The sequence below is a fragment of the Aspergillus aculeatus genome, assembly GCF_001890905.1.
Source record: "Aspergillus aculeatus ATCC 16872 unplaced genomic scaffold ASPACscaffold_1, whole genome shotgun sequence".
Classification (NCBI taxonomy): domain Eukaryota; kingdom Fungi; phylum Ascomycota; class Eurotiomycetes; order Eurotiales; family Aspergillaceae; genus Aspergillus; species Aspergillus aculeatus.
The window spans coordinates 597,707-618,926 of NW_017962976.1; the positions used below are offsets into that span (position 1 = coordinate 597,707).

A 21,220-nucleotide genomic window follows, 5' to 3' on the forward strand; every position below is an offset into this window, starting at 1 on the left:
TCTATTTATCCATCTAGCTCTCTCCCTCACTTTACGAACAACATGCCTTGAATTCCAGCGTTCTGTTATGTGTTCCCCTATATTGCTGCATGTTCTGACTCATCTTTCTTTGTGTCGCTGCTTTGCAAATTTCTGCGCATACCCCATTCTCATACCCATTTGCTTATGCCCTCCGTTTTTCGGAAGCTGTCCGTAAATAGCTTCTAGTATTCACTATGAACACCTCAATGACTATAAAATGATCTCTGTACTCAAATCCAAGAGATGCATCATCCTAGAATTGTTAGACTTGGAAGCAGTAAATCTCGAGGCTCATTGAAGTTGATCTGCACCGGCATTTCTCCCCTCGCTTACTCCTGCACTTGCGCACATGACCAAAGATGCATAGGATCATAAAATTAACAGCAGGGGTAAAGAAATGAAAAGACGATATCGAGATATCTATAGCTTCTAGAATATAAGACAGTTCTCTGCATGCATACAGTACATACACCCAGTACCCGTCCCAAAATCCCCCGTACCATTTTCATAGCATCATATCGATAATCATAACATCCGAAATCCCGCCCCCAAAAAGAGACGGCAGAAACGTGGGCTCCCATCGATGATTAGATCGAGACGGGCCCCTCTGCTTAGGACCGTATACGCGATCTATATCCTATCTTTTAGATCCCCGAGCTACTGCTCGACTTCTTAAAGATATACCCCACTCGATTCCCCTCATCACGCAACATTGCAACAAGGACATCATCGTCAATGACAGATTCCATCGCCACGACGTCCAGGGATTTCGCCTCGTCGTCGTCGGCCGGGGCGGTGAGGTGGTAGGGGTCGATGTGGCGGTACTGCGCGAGGGACTGCTTCATCCTCTGTTTCTGGGAGGTAGGTTTTCTTTCAGAAGGGGGAGGACGTGGTGGGGACGTGTTGGACGGGGCTTGACGGCGGAAAGACCGGCGGGAGGAAGTCCTGCGCGTGTTTGAGGTACTAATTATCTGCTCCTGTTTCTCCATGTCGAGCTGCGAGGCCTTGATGAGGGTAGGAATGTCGGGGAATTCCTCTGCATCTGCGTCTTCTTCTGCTTCCTCGTCAGACGGCGGGACGGTATCCCCCTCCTCCACTTCTACTCCCACCTCATCATTATCCGCCGCCTCAGGAGACGCTTGTTCTTGTTGCTGTTGACCAGTACCTCCGCATTCACATCCTAACAACATATGCGTCTGACATCGACTCTCCTCATCTAGTCGGAATAAATCCCGGAGCTCGTCACGCGAAAACTGTGCCATTGATGACGATGAGGCAGCACCGGCACTATTCGACGCCGTCGTCGTCATCACGCTGTCCGCCAGACCCAACTTCGTCACCTGCCGTTGCCAGATCTTTTCCTCGAGACTCCCCTTCAACAAGATACGGTAGATCCGACACGGCCGCTTCTGTCCGTCACGGTGGATGCGCGCCATTGCTTGGATGTCGGTGGCCGGGTTCCAGTCGACGTCGAAGAGCACCAGGCGGCTGGCGCCGATGAGGTTCAGCCCCGTGCCACCGGCTTTGGCGGACAGGAGAAACGCGAAGCAGAGGTCCGAGGGAAGACGGTTGAAATCCTCGACGAGGGAGTGACGTTTCTGGGCTGGGGTGGAGCCGTCGAGGCGGAGGAAGGGTAGTGAGAGGGACGATAGGAGGGTGGCGAGAAGGTTGAGGGTTGAGGTATAGTTCGAGACAAGGACGATCTTTTCTGCGCGGGACGAGGTGCGGAGATGGTGGAGGAGCTGGTCGAGAACGCGGATCTTGGCGCTCGATGACGGGGAGAAGTGTCGGAGGAGATTGGGAGGGAGGGAGGAGAGCAGCGCGGCGATGGTCGAATTAGGGGAGCTCTCCTTGTCTTCGTTAGCCCTAGGCGAGAGGAGTGACGGGCTGTTGCAGAGCTTCTTGAGGATGGTGATGAGCTGCAGCGCGCTCTCGGAATTGCCGATCACGCTCTGGAAGATGGGCGACGCCAGCACGTTCTGGTAGATGCTGGCTTGCGTGCGCGTCGGATTGCAAAAGAGGACGTACTCGGACTTAGGCGGGAGGTATTTGGCCAGAATTTCGGCCGTGCGGCGCAGCATGAACTTGGAGGTGAGCTCGCGAAGCTCCTCATTGCGGGCTTCGCCCTTCTCGATGTCCTCCTCAGTGGCTTCGGGTTGTCTGCTCTTGACAATGGGAATTTCAAACTCCTTGATGAAGGCTTTGAAAGTACCCAAGACGCCCGGGTTGACGAGGTCAACGGCGGCGAAGAATTCCTTGAGATCGTTCTGGATCGGGGTTCCAGATAGGATGACTCGCTTTGTGGCATTCAAGGACTGAATGGCCTGTCCACTCTTATTCTGGAGGGTCTTCAAGCGATGTCCTTCATCCGCAATGATGATATCGACGCCACTGCCTCTGGCCAGTCCCTCCTGTACCGTCCTCAATTTCTCGTAACCCACTATCATGACACTGTACGCCTTGCCCTTGGTGAAATCTGTCAGTCGCTTGCGCTTATCGTCGAAAACGAAGACCCCGATGCGTTCATTGCCGAGCCACTTGCGAAACTCCTTGCGCCAGTTACTGATCAGCGTCACCGGACAGACGATGAGCGCCTTCTTCACGACTGGGGAATTCCCATAGACGGGATTCTGCTTCAGCAGCGTCCACAAGAGGGTGATGGTCTGCAGCGTTTTGCCTAGGCCCATGTCGTCCGCCAGAATCGCGCCTTCGCCATTGAACGAACGCATCCCCATGACACACTCGTAAAGGAACTGAACTCCCTCGCGTTGATGCGGCCGGAGATGTTTCGCCAAGATCGGATCGACGACCACATCAACGACTCTCTTGCCGTTGGGCACAGAATCCGGGCGTTTCATGACCAACGCACCCGTCTGCGTCGGGTCATGCCGGGGAACTGGCATCTCTGTCGAGGCGGAAGTCTGTGGTATCATTGTAGAATCCAGCAGTGGTCTCTTATACACTCCAGAAATGCCACCCTTCCTAGACGCCGGGTTCGCAATCCGGATGGGACTCAGTTTGGAAGACTCATCCTCCTTGCCCATCTCCCGCTTAGTGTTGATGCCTGCGCTCCGAACCGACACAGAAGCCTTCCCAACCGCTGCTGTTGCCGGAGTATTCGTAACAGCAGCATTAGTCTTCACGACCGATTTCCCCTCCTCAGTACCTGACAGACCCCTTCCAGTCAGATACTCTCCCCTAGAGACCTCACAATCAATCTCGACCTCCTTCCCCGCAACCGATAACATCACGCCCGCCTCCAACGACCGGGTCTGCGATACCATCCCGCGCCCCATGTCCTTCCCGGAGGCATGATCAAACATATATGCATACCCATCTCGGACCTTGATGATCCCATCGCCATCCCAGGTTTTGTTTTTCTTGGTCGTTAGTTTGCGCCTGTTCACACGCACAGAAAACGAAAAAAAGAGTTAGTCCTGTTTGATCACTCCCGCGTCTAAAGGAAGATAACAATCCATAAGCAGGACAGAGACATGAAGACAATGTAAAAAGAGAATGAGAACTCACCACAAAACAGTAAAATACCTCTCTCGGACCTGCCCCATCGTCGCCTTTCCGTCTTCACTACCCGTCCCGGCACCGACCCACGCACCTTCTTGTCCCTCCCTTTTCGCCTCTGATGTATCATTCTTCGACACCCGAGACGGCGGGGACGAAGTTATAGACGATGTAGACCGCTCCCGCGCCAAGCACAACAATGTTCCTCGCTTCTTCTGTTGTGATCCTGTCGAGACACCTGGGAGAAGTCCCCGGTTCTCGATTCCCGTTACCGTGTGATCCAGATGGAGGCGCGGTTTTTTCGTCGGTGGCTCCCCCGTGGGGTCTGTGGTTTCCGAGGCGTCGGCTGTGGGGGCAGGAGCTGTAGCGGGAGCATCGGGAGCGGGTTTGGTGGTCGTCGCAGGAGAAGATGGAACGGGCTTGCGGATTAAAGGCGATTTGAAAGGTTTGAAGACCATAGCGCCCTTGAATCCGAGGGGCAGAGAGGGGGGATTGCTCTGGGGTGTTCTGTTGAGAGGTGTTTTGCCGCTGTTACTGATGCAGGCGTGGATTGGGACGCGCCGGGACGATACGCGCGATCACGTGAAAGAAAAGAGATTCGGGGTTGCCCTTCTGGGGTGAGGAATATAACGACTCAGGTACGGTACCCCCTACTAAGCTGGAGGTAGCACTGACGACCCTACTTGAGCGTTGATACTGTTGGGAGTCGGCATTCACTAATCCCTGGCTTCGACTGGAAGACGAATATGTGCTTCTGCGTGTGTATTTCCGAAATTCGCTCACAATACTGGACATACGGCACATACCTGAATTTCAATATCTAGCTTCACCAGGTGCTATACTCACTGCCAAGTGTACGTTCAGAAGGATGCTTCCATTTCTTTATCCCGATACCACCGGGCAATCTCCCCCGTCTGACAGAACTCCACCTCCTCCCCCACCCCTGCAGCCAGCGCAGCAACCGCTCCAACATCCCAATGATATGCGCCATCCCGCTCGTGTCCGGATGCATCAGCACTGGGAAGATGGGCTCCTCCTCGTTCTCACGGATCCAAAGGAACCGGTCCTTCCACAGGTTCTCGATCACTCGCACGTCCGTGTAGCCGTGCGAATTGGGCGCGTGCGGCAGGAACTGCATCGGAGTCATGTCCTCCATGTACCAGTTGCAGGGGACACATACGAGCGGCCGACGGTCCGTGGTGGTCTGCGGGATCGGGTGCATCCAGGTCGATGCGGGGCGGGAGAAGTTGATGGGCTCGAGGGGAGGACGACGTGGGGCGAAGAACGGGTGGCAGTCGTGGTCGGTCAGGGAGGCATCTGTTTGTGTTTGACAACTATGTCAGCATTCAGATATATACGCAGAGAAAGAAATCTTATCGGTGACGACAAACCGTATTCGAAACCAAATTCCTCGAGAAGATCCATCGTCGACTCTCGCAGCTGATACAAGGGAGCCCGATACCCGACGGGCTTCTTGCCGGTGAGCTTAGTGGCGATCTCGATGCATTTGACTAGGACGTCTCGCTCTTGTTCGACGGTGAGCTGGTAGGCGCCCTCGTGGGCGTAGCCATGCAGACCAATCTCGCAGCCCGAGTCGACCACCTGGCGGACCTCGTCGGGGAAACTCTCGGCGGAGTGGCCGGGGATGAACCACGTGCAGCGATCCGCAAGATTGAGCTTCTTGAGCATGCGTACAAGTCGAGGTACACCGACTCGGGCTGCGAAGAACCCGGCCGAGTAATCGGCTAGAATGTTATCTGGATGTTGCCCTGTAGTGTGCGAAGAGGAAAGATTAGCATGCAACACAACCTAGGGGGTGTTGGAGTAAGAGGCCACGAACCCGTTCCTAGCCATCCGGAGACTGCATCCAAATCGATGGATACGGCAATTCGAATCTTGTTCCGCTTCGGCTTGGTCAAGGTCGGTGGGATGGACGAGGCGATCGAAAGCTCCTTACTGTCAGCCGTCGTCTTCTTCGGCTCATCGGTTTCCTTCCAAACCAGACGCCCCTCCATGCCACCATCGACACTTAAGCACTGTCCTGAGATATGCCCAGCTGCACGATGAGAGGCCAGAAAAGCCATGGTACGGGCCACATCCTCGGGTTTCGCAATCCTCCTCAATGGCACACTATCGCATAAGTCAGTGACCTCATTGAGCTCCTTGTAAAGGGAGTGGTTAAGCTCACGTTACCTGAGCCTCAGCCCACACCTCCTTCGGATCATCCAGCCGACCTTCAATCATGGGCATGTCCACCCACCCTGGAGCAACGGCATTGATTCTCGCCTGGCTATTGAGCCGAACAATTTCATTCTTCACGCCCTGTACCAGTGCATATTGCAAGCCCGCCTTGCCCGAGGCATACTCGGCGTGTCCCTCTTGACCAAACTTGCACGTCTCACTGCCTGTCACGACAATGGCAAGGTTGTCCAATTCCCTGCCCAGCGTCTGCTGCGACAGCTGTGCCGATTGAAGGAAATGTTTGATTGTGAGAAAGGTCCCGCGCACATTGACGCGGTATGTCCTCTCCCAGGCTTCCAAGGGAAGCTCCCAGATAGGGTAATCCTTACCCTCATCAGTGAGGCCTGCGTTGGCGATCAGAATGTTGATCGGCCCGAAGCGCTTGCTGGCCTGCGACACGCTCGAGCAAATGGACTCCTCGTCTGTAATATCGCATCGGAGAATATGAAGTCGTGAGTAGACGTCGGCTGGTGCTTGGGTAAGCTCTAGAGGCTTAAGATCTAGTGCAGTGACTTTACATCCTTGGTCTATATGTCTAGTAAGCACAATTCCATAGCAGGACAACTACCATGCGCTACATATCTGCAGACAGCTTATGTATGCATGGCAATCAGACTCCAAATGCACAAGCCTAAGCTTATGTTACGAGCCACCGGGGATAATAGTTGAACCCAAGTCCAGTAGACAAAACATTTCTCTTACTTACCCAGAAATTCCTGCACGGCCCGTCGACCAATGCCACCTGCAGCTCCAGTAATCAGGACATGGAGCCCGTCCAGTCCTAAAAAAGAGGAAGGCATAGGGAACTACTAATGGTTATGTTGAGGCTCTGATCGGGCCTGGTAGCGGATAAGACTGATCCCCTATAGTAGTACCGATTGAGGGCAAGCCGTTGCGACAACGAGCCTAGCGTTGATGATAAACAAGTACAGGCGGTCGGCCAATCAAGAGGTGCGTGTGTCCTTAATGTGCAGCGTTTATCTAAAGATCAGATATGCACAAGCGCTTACAGTTCAAACTGCGGTCCTCCAGGGCATCATAGGGCTGCAGGGGTGTGCGTTCTTTGCCAATGCAAAAGGAGGACGTGAGACGGAACCGATATACCGGATCTCGTACCGCAAAATTGTAAGCAAATCAATATATTGATTCAATAATCCTTCAGAGCATAGATAAACAAAATTCACCTTTCACCTTACCATGCTGTCCGTCGTAATGGGATCCAGCTATGCACGTCACGTGCTTCCTCCCCTCCCCTTCCCTGCTTTCGATCGGGATTACGATAACCGAACACTAATGAGTTCCCAATCATCTGAAAGGCTACAACGAGGCATCGATACCCATGCTCCTCCCCCCTTAGAATCACCGGTGTATTGACCCTATGCAGGCGCCGGCCTTCTTAGTGCAATTCCTTCAACAGCTCAAAGATACTAGGCGCGGAGGATGACAACAAATACGGCACTATTGAGCCGAGCATCTGAACGAGGCATCTTGTTTTTTTTTTTTTTTCTTCTTTTTTTTTCTTTCTTTTTTTTCTCTCTGTTTTCCCATGCCCAATAGATTCTGCCTTAGCCTCGCGAAGGATCTAGTCCGTCAGAATCCTCCTCGTAAACTTGCGAGGTCGTTAAATAGGAGATTATCTACGCAGTGTAAATTAGTCCAGAGACCCGGCTAGATCAAGCGATGCTGCTAGACCGAGCGTTTGTTCAGAAGGGAGGGATGAATTCGCCGTCATGCTGTATGTCAAAACCAACGCTAGATCAGCCTCTGGGGGACCAGAGACGACAAAGTGTAAGTTCGGGCAGATTCTTGGGAAGCACCGTATACCGTACTGTACAAAGCTATTATCGAAGGTAGTGCCAATATCCGTGAAGTCCTTCCATCGTAGCCTAAGCTACTCACTATATACGGGTCCAAATTGACTCAAACGCGAGAGGCTAATTGCGCGAATTCGTGTGCCCACTGACTTCGAACGAGAGCAAAGTTTGGTACGATCAAAGTCTGTGCAGCAGGATAGCCACATATTGACAGCTGATCAGCGATAATAAGCCTCGTGCGATAGCCCCAAGAAGTTAGTGCCAAGAGCGAAGGTTGGAGGCATTGACTTGACCATCCGTACCTCCGAAAGTATGAATCGATCGAGAGTCGGAAAATCCCCCGTCAATCATAGGCTTGAAGATACGCCTTTGAATAGGGAAGGGTCTTTTGTTTTGTGCGCATGCCGAATGCATGGTCTCTGAAGCCGCTGAGAACTCTACAGTCGAACGAGGGAGGCATACTGAGAATGATAGGTGGTGGCGAACTCCCCCTCCTTATGCATATCCACTTCCAGATGAGCTGGCTTACTGGGGTTCTCAAGTTCAGGTATTGTGAGTGGATGTGGATTTCCTGGGGGAGGGGTTGTCCTGGTAGGCCGTCCAGGTGATATTATTGTAGTATTGTAAGCGGAAGTGTCGCGTGCACTCCGAGTCTACCATTCACAACCAACTTACACGTAGTGGTCCATGGTTCACTTGAAGATGATGGTCGACGTCGGCCGAAGATCGAAAAGGATCTTTGCCCAAAGCGGTTGTTGCCGAGTGGAGAGAGGCAATTGGAAGAGAGAGAGAGTGTGTGTGTGTAGTGTGTGGCCCATGGAACTGAAGGCTGTGGTGGATATGAGAGTGGTGAGGTCTTTCTTGTTTCTTGCTGCTGATTACAGTTGATGGCCATCTGGAAAACTGGATAAGGCTGGAAAGACAGGCAATGCAATGGGATGAACCAAAGTCAAAATGCTGACTGGCTCTTGCCCCTGGTGCCTGGACCTGGCCTGGAACTTCTCACTAATTTTTCTTGTTTCTTTCCTTTTCGTCTTTGTTTTCTTTTTTCTTTTCTTTTTTTTTTTTTTTTTCCTTCCCCCCTCTCCATTTGCGAGGGGAAAACTCTACCCCGATATTATTGAGCAGCACACGCACATTTGCCTTCTTCTTGGCTGGCGAAGAAAATTAATCTAAATAATCAAACACCAGTACTACGGAGTACTGTATCTATGTCTGTATCGTCCACCCCGTGGATGTTGCCCCATCGGGTGACGAGTACCGAGAAAGGTATTTTCCCGGGCCCGGGGTTTCCCGTAACCTGTTGAAACCGTCCACGGTACGGAGTATAGTACGGAATACCTCAACACTCCATCGACAAAACCACTCGCTACTTTTGTCACCTGTGTACTCTGTACACTATTCAGTACAAGACGGGGTCTGTCTTGGCCCGTGGCGGCGCCGGCCCGCACTATCTGTATTGCCAACAACCTTTTGTCTAACGCGTCTCATCCCACTCTGTCATGTGATTCATGTCCCATCCAGAAAAGTGGAAGAAATGATCGGGCCACTCACATGATTCTGCCCAGCATGTGTTGCCCATCCATATTAACTGGAATAGTTGAACTAAAACAGTAGCCTTCGTATCTCCATGAGTACCCATGGTTCTAGTGCTATCTCTCGCAATTAGGATTTGTTCGTATTTTGTCTATCCGTGGTATACCTGGTCGCCCAGACCAATGCTCGTCATTATCACTCGGCTGCGGGACGAAACCCCCACTCACCCATCATGCTGATCAACGATGGGGTGCCGAGCAATTTCTACCTATATATACAAAAATTGGTTGCCAATCAGGCGTCGCGGGCAGATCATGCCATATGTGTAATCAGTATAAATCACAGAAGGAAGGTGTGGAGAGAGTGGAACGAAGGTGGGGGAGTGGGAAATACTGGGAAGAAGCTGTAGATGATCAACGATAGAAGAAGGAAGTGAAGTGAGTGTAGATAGAAGATTGAGCCCCTCAAGGCTCTGGATGTTGGGTTGCCCCCGCGCCCCGAGAATCCCAATACTCGGGCGGTCGTGTTTCCCGCTCCACGGTGACTGTGACGTCCTGTCGAATGCGGAGGGCTCGTTCTGAACCGTCGTCACTGGGCTCGCGATCATCAACCTGTTCCGTGCTGACATCCGACACAGCCTTGCTGGGAGCCACAACAGTGCTCTGGTTATAGGTGCGCATGCTGAAGTCTCCGGAGCGCAGCTGACTGTGAGGCCCGTAGTGTTGGTACGCAGAGCCTTTCGGCGCGTATGGACCTGTTCGATAGCGGTCCGTCCCTCGGTGGGACCCTCCAGTCCAGCTCTTGAGGGCAGGGAACACATCACGGAGGAGAGACCACACCAATGGTAGGTTGGTGACCAGAATGGCGACGGTTGCTTCACGAAAATACCAGTTCATGTAAACGTAAGAAATGAGCGATGGTACCAAACAATAGAGTTTGTTCAGGAGGGCCGCGACGATGACAAAGATACCCATGCCAAATAAGAGCATGAGGATCAGCTTTTGCTTCAAAGGGACGCGCACTTGGACCAAGAGGGGGATCCCAATGAGAAGCATAAACACATCCGCGGAGATGGAGATAACGCCCTGTACAATCTCATAATACTGATATGTCGAACATTGCTCTATCGCGGAGTCAGCAAGAGGCGTACAAGCTATCTTTGCAGAAGATGACTTGCCGTAAGGAGTCGGCACAGCCCAGTAGTTGTGGATAGGCCGACAGATGAGGAATAGGGACAGTTCGGTTGCCACGAATCCAAGGGCAACATATATGGAGAGGTAATTGACCCATTTTCTTTGGCGCAGTCCCTCCCTATTTCAGTCTCAAGAGTTAGCATCCAGCATAGTCACAAGTCATTGATGATCGTACGTGATGCGAGCATAAATCACCAGCATGCAGGCCTTCATTGCCCAGATGGCAAGGAGGAAGCAGTGCTCCGACACAAAAACCCATTTACTTCCGCGGATGCGATCAGCTTTGATGGTGGGGGTTAATGATTTGATGTCATCTTCGCTCATCAGATTGGAACCCCCGCCTGAGGCGACCTGATTGAGAGCAACACAAAGAAGCGTGTACCAGACGACAGCGAACATCATCAGATAATCGTCCGTCTGGAGATTGGTGACCCCCAACCGACGTATTCGTGCAATGCTACACTCCACCAAGAGGCCATGGTCAGCACTGCACTTAAAGACGAAGACAAGATATGTCTTCCAAGATGCAAACAAGTAAAAGGCTACTACTCACAATCTCAGTACCGCACCCAGCACCCCGACACCATAGAGCGTCCATGTCTCTCGCGCAAAATTGCGTGCGAAAGCGGGGCTTAGACTGGACATCGTGCTGGAGTGCAACCTGGAGAGCCACGAGGTGACCGGTCAATCGAGATCCTTTCCTGCAAGGGACCAACACCGGACAAGGCTCAGGGTAATATAAGTTAGTTGGACTCACATCTTTGCTAAGATAAGGTTGGCTACCGGCACGCCGGCCAGGGGAGAAAGACGTCCACACTTGGTCAAGCAATCAAAACGGCGAACCAGGATGTATGATCCCGGCTAGCTTGATGACTGCGTGCGTAGAGAGATCATGGACTGAGAAGATAATAACCAAGGGGAAGAAGTGTGGGCGAACGACAGGCATGATCTTCAGGCTAAGCCGGTTCAATCAGCCGGGGGTCGGTGACTGAATGACCAGCGAAATGTATGCAAGGGTGAGCCATGGGTACATTTTCAGGTACAGACACCGCACCGCGGTTGGCTGCTTACTTTACCAGCTTCATCGTCATCGGAGCTACGAAGAATCCGTGATCCAGAGTAGACTTGTAAGTAACTTGCTAAGCCTACCTGGAACATGTATGGGGAGACCGGGAGAGGGGCCACTTTGAGCGGAAAAGATCAGCCATCACTCCACCGACTGCACCTACGTCCCACCAGCAATGCAGCTTTGCAGATGCACACGTATGTGTACAAATTGTACTCAGTCAATGGATGGACCGCACTTTCTTTGACTTTGGGGAGGCGGGTCCCTTAATGCCGGCTAGTTGCAACTTAATTTGTATTCCAATCTCCACTTGGTCGGAAGCCATTTGAATCAATTCATGCACCACCAGCTGGGCTTGGTCGAAGTCGAACTCTCTTCGCTGGAGCCAGATTCTCCCATTTTGGGTCTTATATGCGAAAGATCTGGCATAAAGTTAGTCCTAGACCAGAGCCCTTAAGCACCAGCCGGCGAAAAACTTAGCATTATCGCACTTTGCTGTCGGGAAGAATCGTCTCCAGCTGGCAGGGGGATTTGCACTTATGTGGCGCAATGCCTCAGGCCAAGTCGATCCTTCACTCAAGCGAAGTATCCCTAATATGGCCACTCAGCCAGTGGAGACCTTTCTCCTCGAGCCCTTGAAAATCTAAGGTGAAGGCCAGTTGATTAATTCCAAGCCCAGCAGCGTCTGGCGCAATATAGGGGGGAAGGGAATTATCTCCCGAGACAATCTACGGAAATGGGGCGTGGCTTTCACCGTTCATTACTATGAAGACTAAGGTGCACCCTTGCTGCATGTGCGTAAGTACCGGTATGCCCTTAAGCGACATCACTGTTGAAGGTGGAGCTCCTCGCTCTGCTTCCCAAGGGTGCATGTAACATTGTAGAACTAGTCAATACCTTTTTTTACCAAAAACCTAATCAAGCTGGAGCCAGTTCAATCAGTTCATCCGATTCGAAGACTCCCCACCTGATCGGACTCCGATGCCTCGAATCGAAAGTAGGCAATTGGGGAAGGGTTCATTATTACGATCGTTGGGTAGTCGGAACGTACTCTGCAGATCCGCAAGTGACTTCAGTGCTTGCACCTCGTGTGTGCTGAATCAGTCGGAGATGGCAAAAACGAGGAAATTTTCTCTCGCCTACTGAAGTGAACTAGCAGGGATGTATGACGGTCCGGAAATAGTCTACACCTGCACGTTTAGCTTCGAGAATCCGCCGCTAAGCTCGTGCCATCTCGATCTTGACTCCTCGTTGGTGGGCTGGAGAACGAATGCCCATTGAACTTGTTTCACCAATCCACGGCCTGGAAGCATAATGGTCCGTGTTCTGGAACAGGAGGTTTGTTCGTTGGTCTCCGTGCTCATTTGCTAGAACACACGGGGGAATATGGCGGCCACACGCTCGAGCCGTGTCTGCCTTGAAGTGCTCGTTTGCGTCTCTTGTTTGTATCTTTCTGGAAATCTTGCAAAATGTCAAGAGTGATAGAATATAAAGGCTTCTCAAGTAAGGCATGCGACACCCGTGGTGCCATTGGGGCCTACTTGTCGGCCCAAGGGTGAGATTTTGCCGCTAGAACCCGGCCTTGCAGGGATTAGAAATGGGGCAGGTATTTGGAAAAGAAACACTAGTCGAATCCATCGTTCGAGGACTCAGAAGTCTCGAAGTGAGTGGAGCAGGCAGTAAGTGATGGCATTACTGTACGGAGTAAATACTTTGTATCAGCATACCAATTTTCTCTCCTTTCAGAAGGCTGAGTCAATTGCTCAATTGAACACTGTTGCTCGGGAGCTAGGTATTGGAGGGGTGCAGGTAGACTCAACAGGACCTTGAATCCAGGAATCCGGCACTAGGTGATACACAGGCATTAGTCCGTGTCTATATCTTAGGAAGATGGATGGAGAGAGGATATTCGGCTCTGACTTATCAGTGAATAATGGGGATTGATAATAGAAGGCTGAAGGACGGTCGGAAATACGGAGTAAGGATAACCAAGTACTAGGTAATCAATCGGCCTCGGCTCTGGGAAAACCCCGGCTTCTTGGCATCCGATGGCGGTGGCTGCCCATTTGGTAAGGCATCAGTAGCTAATGTGTAAGTGTAGAGTACGTAGCTGTATGCTAGTGCAATTCATTCATGATTTCGGTTTGATGTAGGAGACTCATGCTTGCTACCAAAGTGCTGAGGCTCTTCAAAAATGATAAGCCGAAGAAAGTATACATACATCGGTGCGTGCTTCGCTGCCTCTAGGCTCGACTTCTCTTTCTTTCTTTCTCTCTCTCTCTCTCTCTCAACACGTCCCACACATGACCCAGTTTATCTCTACCTCCAACAATCTCTTATCAGCGCAAGATCAATGTCGGGCAGGCTGTCTGTACCCGAGTCGTCCATTCTGTCCTGCGAGGTACTACGTAGGTAGGTCCATCCAGCACGTTGAAGGTCGTTAGCTTCCCCAGCTTCCCCGGATTGAGGAATGAGGAATGGGTTCTGATGAGTCAATAGACCCCATATGTGGAGCAAAACAAGCATGTAAAGATTTGGAACACCATGCAGACCAAGCCCCTGTCCGTCTAGTTCCGATGATGGACAGGGAGGACACATACCTAAAACCAACCTCGCAAGATGAAGGCAGAAGGGAAAAGTGGGCAAAGACTCCCAGAGAGTGTACCTAGTACTCCATGGAGGCTATCTGCTGAAGCTCCCCCTTTGGGCCTAGTCGTTCTTCACGCCTTTCCTGCTTCTCCGCCAATCGGAGCCTTACATCAGCCAGAATGTCCCGTGATTGGGCGATAACGGCCCTTCCCACGCTATGTGGGCCCCACCAGCTCTGATCATTTGGAGTATACGGAGGGAGTACTTGGTACCGTCCTCTAGGTACATCTCACATTCATTCCTCCCTCTCTCGCCTCTATAAACTCTTGTTCTCGCCCACAGTGCTCTCTGGCCCTTCTCCTTGTGTCATTGTGCTCTCTTATCGCTACATCACTCGGGAGAAGAAGCAACCGATCGTTTTCAACCTGTGATTATTCGGCCAGCCCTGACCTCGACCATCCCATCATTTGTCAATCACACAGAGGCCACACAGATTAGTGACTTGTTACAAGAGCCTTCGTAGTACTTCCACAGCAGCTGCCGCCCTATCGAGGATCCTGACCAACCTTTGCTCCCATTCGTCGTTGTTCCACCTTCCTCGAGCCATATTATTATCCCCGCCGACTCCGACCCCGAGATGACGACAGAGAAGGTAGCAGAGAAGTCCGACCCTATCGATGGAGGGGAGGATGCATCATCTGTGGAGGTATTCAATGCTTCGGGTCACCGTCAGGAAGTCGACCGCAATTTCAGTCTGTTGAGTATCTGTGCCGTTGCCGTCACGACCGGAAACACATGGATTGCCCAGGGTGGCAGCGTGGTATGCTACGATTAGTCTTCTGTCAGAGCTAGGAGATTGGACTGACGGTATCCAGACAACGGCCTTGAGCAATGGAGGCCCGTCAGGTGTCATATATGAATTGTACGGCCCTTGTCTTCCATCCGGCACGGATAAAGAGTGCTAACATGATCCTAGTATCGCCGTGTCTGTATGCTACTGGCTAGTTGCAGCCTCGATTGCAGAACTGGCATCTGGAATGCCATCTGCCAGTGGAGGTAGGTAGATCTTGACTCTTCTGAGATATCCTTCGCTCTAACGTCTACGCCAGTTTACCACTGGGCTACCATCACTGCGGGCAGATACGGACGGGTGTGCGGGTTTTTTGCCGGATTCTGGAACTCGCTGGCATGGATCCTGGGCGCAGCCTCGATGTCAGCTATCCTCGGACAGCAAACAGTGTCGATGTACGCCCTCATGCATCCTGGCTTTGTGCCTCAGTCCTGGCATATCTTCGTGAGCTTCATCATCTGCACCTGGATGTGCTGTTGTATTGTCCTCTTCATGAACCGGTGGCTTCCTCACATCGGCAATCTCGGCCTGTTCTTCATCCTTGCCGGTGTATTCACCACCATCGTTGTCTGTGCCGTGATGCCTCACATCAATGGCACCGGCTACGCAGCCAGCAAGGAGGTTTGGAGCTCCTGGCAAAATGACACAGGCTACTCCAGCCAAGGCTTTGTCTTCGTAGCTGGCATGCTCAACGGCGCGTACAGTGTTGGCACACCGGACTGCTCATCTCACCTCGCCGAGGAGATTCCCCAGTAAGCCGTGCCTAGTTCTTCCCTCCATGCAACAGTCCCAACCCTAACCCCAACTGCCAGACCAAGCCGCAACATCCCGAAAGCCGTCCTCGCGCAAATGACCGTCGGCTTTCTCACCGGCATCGTTTACATGATCGCGCTCTTCTACAGCATTACCGACCTCTCCGCCGTACTCAACAGCGTCTACGGCTTCCCACTGGCCGAGATCTACTACCAAGCAACCGGCACCCGCGGTGGGGCGCTTGGCCTCTTGATCGTCGCCTTCTTACCAACGGTCATCACTTGCGCAGGGTGCTATATCACGGCCGGACGCACCCTCTGGACCATCTCCCGCGACCAAGCGACGCCCTTCCACAGTTGGCTCGGCCACATTAACACGCGCATGCACAATCCCTTCAACGCGACCCTCGTCTGCGGCGGTATGGTCACCATTCTGGCGTGCATCTACGTCGGCTCCACGACCGCCTTCAACGCCTTCGTCGGCTGCTTCGTCCAGCTCTCCAGCCTCTCTTACTTCGCCGCCATCTTCCCGCACCTGCTCACCCGCCGCGCCTCCTTCGCCCCCGGCCATTTCTGGATGCCCGGCCTGCTCGGGTACGTCGTCAATGCCCTGAGCTGCGTCTACATTCTCGCCTTCGTCGTCATCTTCTGCTTCCCGTACGCTTTGCCCACCGACGCGCAGACTATGAACTACGCCAGCCTGATGACCGGCGGACTGACCCTGTTTGTGACCGCGTGGTGGCTCGTCAAGCAGAAGGATTACAATGGGCCCAAGGAGGTGCCCGTCTCTGACAAGGTGGTCGTCGAAGGAGTTGTGGACTTGTAGTCCCCTTGGCTCCTCCGTCCCCTTTATGATTCAAGATAAGATGAGTTAATCGCTCTCGAATGGTATATAGCTTGCTTCATGGTATTAGTCTTCATGTACATAGGGTTCTTCCTGTGCTGTTTTCTTCTTTGCGTGTGATTGCTCGTCTGGGAATTGATTTGATCGGAGTTCATGGATTATGTATGTCTGGGTTTTTGGAATGTATATATGCACATACACGGATGTATAAATAGGATATATCACTATCGAGATATCTAAATTTGGGCTGTGGGTGCCTATCAGATATCTATGATGTAAAGCAGAAATTAGCACATAGTATGACTGACTGTACGGTCTAGTTTTACAGTGAGAGGAAAGTAGTCTGCGTAGTCTGTTGGGTTCCAAGCGCCACTTTTGCAGTTGGTGTACAAAGCATTAGGCATTTGGCGGTGATGGCGTCTGCCGGCAGAATTAGGGTGTAGCTAGTCCTAAATAGGAAGACGAACTCCACCTCTGGGCAGGCTGGTGGAGGTGGAGTACGCAGAATACTTTCCAGGGACCGTACTCAATAGGAGGGATATTATATACAAAAAGGGGAAGATAAAGCCCGGATTTGTACAATCATAATAATGTATGTAAGTTACTCGAACATGCTTATGTAAGACAAGCTGGCCTTCACAATACATCAAAGAAACTGTCCCGAGCGACGGAAAAGAAAAGAAAAAGAATAAAGAAATCATATCTCATAATATCATGAAAAGAGAAAGCCAGAAGTAGATCAATGAGAGCCAAAACACTTCGTCACTTTTTTATCGCTTCGCCTTTCATCATCAACTGCAAGCTTCTTACTCATACAGATCCATGTCGCCACTGCCATCTTCCATCTCAGCTAATGCATCCTCATCACTGTCAACCATGTCTTGATCTCCGTCATTGTCGGGTCCATGGTTGGGGAGGACGTCGATGCGACCTTCGCGCATAACCACGCGAGCTACTTCACCGTCGCGAATGCTACCGCGGAGAATGAGAACAGCGAGGCGGTTGAGGACCTCGCGCTCAATGATACGGCCCAGAGGACGAGCACCATAAGCAGGCGAGTAGCCGGAATCGCCGAGATAGTCCTTGACTTCTTCAGTGCATTCGATAGTCACGTTGCGCATGTTGTCAGTAAGGCGCTTCTGGACCTCGCCGAGACGGAGGTCAACGATCTTGCGAATCTCGCGTCTGGTGAGACGGTTGAAGATGACGATGCTTGAGATACGGTTGAGGAATTCAGGCAAGAAGTAGTCGCGGAGGGCACCCATGACCAGCTCGCGCGTGGCGAGTTCGATGCGGCCGTCCTTGGCGGCAGGGCGAGCGAGGAACTCGGCTCCAAGGTTGGAGGTCATCACCACAATGCAGTTCTTCGCGTCGACGATTCTGCCCTGTCCGTCGGTGATACGGCCGTCGTCCATGAGCTGCAGGAGGACAGTCAGAACCTCCTTGGCAGCCTTCTCGACTTCATCAAACAATAGAATGGAGAAAGGCCGGCGACGGAGGCTTTCGGTAAGCTGACCGCCAGCGTCGTGGCCGACATAGCCGGGGGGCGCTCCAATCATGCGGCTCAGGGAGTGCCGTTCTTGGTATTCGGACATGTCGAACCGGATCATGGCCTTAGGATCATCGAATAGGAATTCCGCCAAGGCCTTTGTGAGAAGCGTCTTACCCGTTCCCGAAGGACCACAGAAGAGAAAACTGGGCGGCGAGTTAGGGTTACTCAGACCGGATCGTTGCAGGCGGATAGCGTTGGAGACCGATTGCACGGCCTCCTTCTGACCGACGACCACCTTGCCAAGATGTTTCTCCATGTTTAACAACTTGTCCTTTTCGGTAGTCTTGAGACGAGTGACGGGGATACCGGTCCAGCGGGCCACAATCTCGTTGATTTGGTCGGGGCCGACGGCATCTGCCAGCAGAGCCTCGCCCGCATCACCCTGGCGAGAGCGTCGTTCCTCGTCGGCCTTAGCGCGGTCGATTTCCAGTCGTTCAATGAGTTGCTTAGTCTCGGGAATGGCATAGTACTCCAAATCGGCGGCGGTCTGGGTGTCACCGGAGCGCTCGGCCTCGTCACGCTTGACCTTAAGGGAGTCAAGCTTCATCTTAGCTTCTTGGATAGCCTTGCTGCGCTGCTTCTCGCTTTCGTACTTTTCCCGCAGAGGACGGAGCTCTTCTGCGACATTAGCAGCCTCCTGCTTTGCCACATCGAGGCGAGCCTTGGAGGCATCGTCTTTCTCGCGCTCGAGAGCGTGGATTTCGATCTGTAGCTGACGGAGTCTTCTTTCAAGGTTATCAAGGGCTTCGGGCTCGGATTCACGGGTGACCCGAACAGCAGCGGCAGCCTCGTCGATCAGATCGACAGCCGAATCGGGAAGACGACGAGCTGTGAGATAACGAGCGGCAAGTTCGGCTGCAGAAACAATGGCGCCATCAAGAATGTTGACACCGTGGTGTACTTCGTACTTCTCTTTCAAGCCACGCAAAATCGAGATGGTTTCGGAAACCGTGGGCTCCTTGACCAGGACCTGCTGGAACCGACGTTCGAAGGCCTGGTCCTTCTCAATGTACTTTCGGTATTCACCCAATGTGGTAGCACCGATACAGTGCAGCTGACCACGAGCCAGCATAGGCTTAAGCAAATTGGCAGCGTCCATGCCACCTTCACCACTGGAGCCTGCACCCATGAGGAGATGGATCTCGTCGACGAACAAGACGATAGTGTCCTTGGATTCTTCGATTTCCTTCAAAACGCCCTTCATGCGCTCCTCGAACTCACCACGGTACTTACTGCCGGCAACGAGAGAACCGACATCAAGGGAGAGCAGGCGGCACTGGGCCAAGTTGGCAGGAACATCGGCATTGACGATCCGACGCGCCAGGCCTTCCACGATGGTGGTCTTACCAACACCAGGCTCACCGATGAGCACCGGGTTGTTCTTCGTGCGCCGACTGAGGATGCGGATGACACGTCTGATCTCTTCCTCTCGGCCAATAACGGGATCGATCTTTCCTTCTCGAGCCAGCGAGGTCATATCGATGGTGAATTTCTTCAGATTCTCATTTTCGCTCTCGGCGTCTGCGGTCTTGGAGTCGACTCGCTTCGTGCCACGGATCTGTTGTACGGCACTGTCGATCAACTTGACATTAGGGATGTTGGCGTCTGCTAGAGCGCGCTGGACTTGTGAGTCTTGAGCGCAGGCGGTGATGAGGTGGTCAATGGCGACATAGCTATCCTTCTGGGTCTTGGACAAGTCGCTAGCAGAACGGAGGACCTTGGCCAGTGCGGGCGAGACGCTGACGGACTCTGGAGGTGGGTCTTGGCTGGGCAGGCGCACCAGAAGCTTCATAAGGGAGCGTTCGAGAAGCTGGGGATCGCCATGGGCGCGTTCGATGACTTGACGGAAGAGAGGGGCGGAGGCAGTTTCGTGGGACGGATGGGCGGTAGCTTGTTGGTCTTTGGACTCATCTGGAGAGGGATTCAGGAGGGAGACTGCAAGATGAATGGGAAGAATCTGTGAGTGTGAATATTGTTCAGCCAGGCTGCTGGAGTCCAGCAGGGCCTTGTTGGCCTTGTCTGTAAACTGAGCACCGTTCATGGTGTGAAAGTGGGGTTGTGATGTGCGGGAAAAGAGGTATCAGGTCGTAGTGATAGTAGGTGAGAGTATACCGAGGTAGAAGGTGTGAGGTATAACGAGGAGGAATGTCTCGTGTTAGAGAGAATATTAGCGATAGGCAGGTATTAGTGGTAGTGTGTAAGATGAAAGTGAAAGACACGATGGAGAGTCGGCACGGAAGGTGAAGATATAGAAGCTGGTCAGGCATCGCCGGCTTCCCGCCATGACGACACGGCCCGCTTCCACCGCCTTCCAGAAACACCGCGGCTTTGCTCGCTCTTGCTGGACGTCACGTGCAGGCTCTGGAAGGTCCTGGATTCCCAGCCTGGCCCATCAGGCCATCAGGCCATCAAGACACGAGGACATCAGGACATCAGGTGATCTGGACCCTGATTTAGTGATGGCAATGACAAAGACCAACGGAGTCATCTTCCCTCTCCGGATACTTCTCCTTGTCTCTATTTTTGTTCTCTTAGGTTCGAATCTGATAGGACCTATTCTCGACTTGTCTCTTGCTTTTCTCCACTGCACTCTGCCAAGTTTCAACCCCACCAGCATCATGAGCCGTCTGTCGCACGAGACAGTAGTAACGCCCCCCACGTTGGAGAGCAATCATCGTGATTGGCATGCCTTGCTGGTCTGGCCGGGATTAAACTACATTAGAGTTACTAAGTCAAGCCGGACACATCATTGACTACCAACTTCAAAGAATGCTATGCGTACTGCCGAGGTTAGTCCGAAAGTACAGGACATATACCATGAAAAGAGAAAAGAATTTTCGGAGTCTATGCGAGCGAAGACAGCTAGCAAGGCGACCCATCAGCAGCAACAGCAACAATGTCTGCATTTTCCCAAGGTTGCGCCAGATTATCCACCTCTTTCACTCTTGTGTGGAGTCTCACGACAAGAATTCCCGTACTCTGTACTCTACAAGATATTGGGATTGATTCTGACAAATATTTGTGAAAGGGCGAAAGAAAAAAAAAGTACCCACAGGCACAGACACATCTCGCGGGGCATTGAGACCCTCCCCTAATTGTCCAACTTTTCCCTTTCTCGACTCTCTTCTCTTTGGCTCTTCCTCGAGACTGCAAATTTCCCCCCTCCCCCCGCTTCTGCTATGGAGAAGACAGCCATGGAAAGGACCGTTTCCAGGCCTTAGCCCGTGACGTCAAAGAGTGGGC

The 21,220-nt window shown here is 52.3% G+C and overlaps 5 protein-coding genes across 5 annotated transcripts; 1 reads left to right on the plus strand and 4 right to left on the minus strand.

Moving 5' to 3' along the window:
• Positions 1-683: 683 nt before the first annotated feature.
• ASPACDRAFT_1268 (DEAD/DEAH box helicase) lies at positions 684-3,998 on the minus strand (the record flags this gene model as incomplete). Its single annotated transcript, XM_020196974.1, has 4 exons — positions 684-891; positions 931-3,420; positions 3,550-3,671; positions 3,813-3,998. Coding segments are annotated over 4 exons (3,006 nt in total), but the record flags the coding sequence as incomplete, so codon positions are not given.
• A 310-nt stretch (positions 3,999-4,308) lies between these two features.
• ASPACDRAFT_74104 (SDR family oxidoreductase/polysaccharide deacetylase family protein) lies at positions 4,309-6,616 on the minus strand (the record flags this gene model as incomplete). The annotated part of the gene is made up of 5 exons (XM_020204122.1): positions 6,488-6,616; positions 5,729-6,308; positions 5,381-5,670; positions 4,932-5,309; positions 4,309-4,857 (listed from the first exon to the last, which is right to left on the minus strand). Coding segments are annotated over exons 1-5 (1,799 nt in total), but the record flags the coding sequence as incomplete, so codon positions are not given.
• A 2,979-nt stretch (positions 6,617-9,595) lies between these two features.
• Positions 9,596-10,969, minus strand: ASPACDRAFT_55947 (uncharacterized protein; the record flags this gene model as incomplete). The annotated part of the gene is made up of 3 exons (XM_020203075.1): positions 9,596-10,442; positions 10,500-10,781; positions 10,878-10,969. 3 exons carry the CDS (start codon positions 10,967-10,969, stop codon positions 9,596-9,598), a joined length of 1,221 nt encoding a protein of 406 aa, XP_020060811.1.
• A 3,647-nt stretch (positions 10,970-14,616) lies between these two features.
• On the plus strand, positions 14,617-16,407 carry ASPACDRAFT_48977 (putative choline transport protein; the record flags this gene model as incomplete). The annotated part of the gene is made up of 4 exons (XM_020202192.1): positions 14,617-14,813; positions 14,956-15,035; positions 15,089-15,581; positions 15,642-16,407. 4 exons carry the CDS (start codon positions 14,617-14,619, stop codon positions 16,405-16,407), a joined length of 1,536 nt encoding a protein of 511 aa, XP_020060812.1.
• A 784-nt stretch (positions 16,408-17,191) lies between these two features.
• On the minus strand, positions 17,192-20,221 carry ASPACDRAFT_1877787 (ATP-dependent Clp protease ATP-binding subunit). The gene has a single exon (XM_020198116.1). It carries the CDS (start codon positions 20,016-20,018, stop codon positions 17,232-17,234), a length of 2,787 nt encoding a protein of 928 aa, XP_020060813.1. The 5' UTR covers positions 20,019-20,221; the 3' UTR covers positions 17,192-17,231.
• Positions 20,222-21,220: the final 999 nt, after the last annotated feature.

Excerpts from the sequence above, each read along its gene's own strand:
- ASPACDRAFT_1877787 (XM_020198116.1), bottom strand. The coding sequence starts at position 20,018 with ATGAACGGTGCTCAGTTTACAGACAAGGCCAACAAGGCCCTGCTGGAC.